At 34.6% G+C, this 3,937-nt stretch overlaps 1 protein-coding gene across 1 annotated transcript in view; it reads right to left on the reverse strand.

The window, feature by feature from the left end:
• Positions 1 to 429: 429 nt before the first annotated feature.
• LOC106868210 (uncharacterized) overlaps positions 430 to 3,937 on the reverse strand; it is a 17,868-nt gene continuing 14,360 nt past the window's right edge. The window contains exons 7-9 of the mRNA XM_014913372.2: positions 3,473 to 3,526; positions 1,663 to 1,707; positions 430 to 813 (exon numbers count right to left, since the gene is read on the reverse strand). Coding sequence (XP_014768858.1) covers positions 730 to 813; positions 1,663 to 1,707; positions 3,473 to 3,526 — 183 coding nt within the window. The 3' untranslated portion in view covers positions 430 to 729. The remainder of the gene's footprint in view (positions 814 to 1,662; positions 1,708 to 3,472; positions 3,527 to 3,937) is intronic.

Below are 3,937 nucleotides of genomic sequence, written 5' to 3' on the forward strand. Positions count from 1 at the left end.
ATATATGTGTGTGTGTAGATTCGTACACGCAGAAATCAAACGAAAATTACTCAGAATTTAGACAACTGAGTACTGCTGGTGGCATATAGCTTCGGAGAAAACATGAATGCAGTGTACTGAACAAAATACCAAATAAATTCTTGTTTATTTGAGATTATCTCTGCTTCAAAATTGTGTTGATCAATCGCCTTGTGCCATTTTTGGTACCAACTCCAATTGATAAAAGGAGATAATCTGAAGTATTAAACATTCCCAAAAATTGACATTCCATTAAGAATAAGACAATCTGACTGTGTAGACACGAGATGACGGCTGTGAGCATGTTTTTCTGCCTCAAATGGCGTCGTCGATACAGCATTTATCTTACCTTATCTCCAACAGAGCAGACATTTATCCAATAGATTTAAATAAAAATTCTTTAAAGTAAGGTTCTGATTTATATGAAAATATATGATTATTTTATTTAAAAAAAATTTTCTAGCATGGACTTTTGTTATAATATTTAACAATTAAATGTATAAATAAATATAAAACGTATATGTATAGCGTATATCAAGTGTATATGATGTCTGTATAAATAGTTTCTTTTTGTAATATTCGTTGAATATTAAACCTATCAACATTGCTACATGCATATGTTTATTGCGTATAATTTATTTTGTTTCTTCTTTTGCTTTCGTTGCTTTTGCAAGGTAAGCAGGTGTAACGGAAAAAGTGCTGTCGTAACTTTTATGGTCTTTCATTTATTCTCTTCGGTAAAATTGGTGGCACTATATTATCTAGATACGAGCTTATCTTTTGTCTGTTGATGAGCTGCAAATAAGGAAAAATGCATAATTATCCCACATGGTTAATATAAATTGTTTATGTAAACTAAATACAAAATTTATGCACGTATATTAAAGAAGAATGGCTCGACGATTTTGATATCATACGATTATTGCTATTCCATTTCGTTTATTTTTACATGATGTTTGATATCCTTCAATAATGTATTATAATTTCTCTCGTTATTTTGATTGTTTTACCCGAAATTTTTCTCCATTGTGGTTAGAGGTTTTCAAAACTATAAATGATAACCATTGGACAAATTTGCGTTATCTCTCTTAAGCACTTTTTTTGGGGAAATTTCAACATTTGCCTCCCAAACATTTAGAGACAAACCTATCACTTATTGACAAAATATTTCTGTCAGCTCATCTCCGTTGTGGCAACCGTAAGTCATCCGGTATTCATGAGAATCGGTTTCTTAGTAGACTCCTTAGAAGATGTCCATGTTAGCACAACCACACACTATACTGTGGAGTGTACAACATTATGGATAGAGGATTGAATCATACTCTCTCTCCCTCTTTCTGTCTGTCTGTTTATCTCTCTCTCTAAATATCAATATATATACATACATACATACATACATATATATACATACATACATATACATACATACATACATATATATACATACATATATATATACATACATACATATATATATACATACATACATACATGCATACATACATACATGCATACATACATACATGTATACATACATATATATATATATAATATAAAATGAAGAGGAGGGAGAAGAGGAGAAAATAGGAGTGGAGGAGGCGGCTGAAGAAAACACGAAACAATATCCAAGAATGCTGTGCTTACTTTTTGGTGATTACTTCGTTGATTTCTGATTCTTATTTGTGGAACCTGAAACAAACAACAAACCAAAGTTATTTGAAAATTGTTTTTTATGATGTAAAAGAAAATGTCTTTTAATTAACAATTTCTTGAATTATTATTGAAAAAGCAAACGGATCGGGCGTCAGCTTTATCGCAGAAACATTTTATTTGTTCGACCCATACTCTTAATTCCGGGACACTGGGTGTCCAAGAATTATCTATTTTAATGAAATCGGAATTATGTATTTCAATGAAATCAGGCAAATTTTAAAACAACTGATACATTTTTATACGTATTTTTTTCTTATGAATTGATAAGAAGTGGAGGTGCAATGGCCCAGTGGTTAGGGCAGCGGACTCGCGGTCGTAGGATCGCGGTTTCGATTCCCAGTGTTTATTGAGCAAAAAGCACCGAGGCTCCACGAGCTCCGGCAGAGGGTGGTAGCGAACCCTGCTGTACTCTTTCACCGCAACTTTCTCTCAGTCTTTCTTCCTGGTTCTGTTGTACCTGTATTTCAAAGGGCCAACCTTGTCACACTGTGTCACGCTGAATCTCCCCGAGAACTACATTAAGGGTACACGAGCACGCTGTTCCGTTGATCGGATCAACTGGAACTCTTGTCGTCGTAACCGACGGAGAGCCACTTATAAGATTAGGGTATAATCATTAAAATGATTATATTAGTGGTCTAGCACATCAAAATGGCCGTATAGGTAACATTGATTTTTTTACGTATATAATTATAAAAATACAATTATAGTTAACAATTGCAGCGTGGAAGGTGTTTATAAGCCATTTAAAATAACACACAAAAACCGTTAGATTCACTTCAACATTTAAATTTAATTTGTCAAAATATTTTCGTCGCTTTGAGACCGCGACCTGTTCACTGACAAAATTCTGTGCTGCATTACAGCACAGAGATGCAGCACAGAATTTTGTCAGTGAACAGGTCGCGGTCTCAAAGCGATGAAAATATTTTGACAAATGAAATTTAAATGTTGAAGTGAGTCTAACGGTTTTTGTGTGTTATTTTAAATGGCTTATAAGCACCTTCCACGCTGCAATTGTTTTCGTTCCAACACACGATCTCAGATCAGGTCACGTGCTATGCAAGTACATCTCCGTAATTATAGTTAAGGACTACTGGAAATGACAAGCGCCTATGCTAGAAGTAGATTTCAAATATCTACAATCCACTCTAAAATAAGTTCCCTATATTCAACCCATTGTGATACTAAAGTAAATAGATTTATAAACCTTACGTCAAAACTTCATCGAAAATTTTCAATATATAATGCGTCTTTATCCCTGCAAATTTAAAATCTACCCTTTGCGTTCCGTAACACGTTTTGTAGCATTTCAGGTAGTTATCTCCTGAATTGCTAACTGAATCCGTTCTTGAAGTTCAGCTAAACTGTTTCTCTATCCTGGGGCTGGAGGTAGAGAAAATGATTGCAACCGAATTGTAAAAAAGCTGTCGTGGACATGCATACACACTCATCCATCCAACTATCCAACCCACCTACAGGAGGACGAGTAGGAGAAAGAGAGGAGGAAATGTAGTAGGAAGGTGGAGAGGGGGAAGTGTAGGAAGGGGAAGATGAGGAAGAGGAGGGAGAAAGGAAAGAAGAGGAGGAGGAGGAGGAGGCAGGAGAAAAAGAAGAAGAAGAAGAAGAAGAAGAAGAAGAAGAAGAAGAAGAAGAAGAAGAAGAAGAAGAAGGGGAGGAAGTGGAGGATGTGGTGGTTGAACAAAATACGAATCGAAATATCCGAGGATTCTGTACTTACTCCTCGATAATCAACATATTGTCCTATTTCAGCTCGCCTTCTTGAATAGGATATCTGAAACCGAATGATTTGAAAATTTTTTCTGTGTTCTTTATGATGAAAAGGAAAATGTTCTTTAATTAACGATTTCACTAATTGTCTTCATCAGGTGTCTTGGGGAAATTTCGAACCTGGGTTCTCATTTCTAAGGTATTTTTCGGTGTTATTATTATTATTATTATTATTATTATTATTATTATTATTATTATTATTATTATTATTACTATTCAGTAGTTTTATTTTTATAACGTGCTTTCACTTCACTACCGAGCGAAGCTCTGTGCGCCTTGGGTATGTGCTGTGGTTTGCTGTGGTGCTCTTATGTTTACTGTATTGAAAGTGTTTTGCGTAGAATGTGTGCAGTACCCAGTAGTGCAATTTTCTGTATGTTATATATATTTGTAAGTCCTGCTATTTTTGTTATGT

The sequence above is a fragment of the Octopus bimaculoides genome, chromosome 17, assembly GCF_001194135.2.
Source record: "Octopus bimaculoides isolate UCB-OBI-ISO-001 chromosome 17, ASM119413v2, whole genome shotgun sequence".
Classification (NCBI taxonomy): Eukaryota; Metazoa; Mollusca; class Cephalopoda; order Octopoda; family Octopodidae; genus Octopus; species Octopus bimaculoides.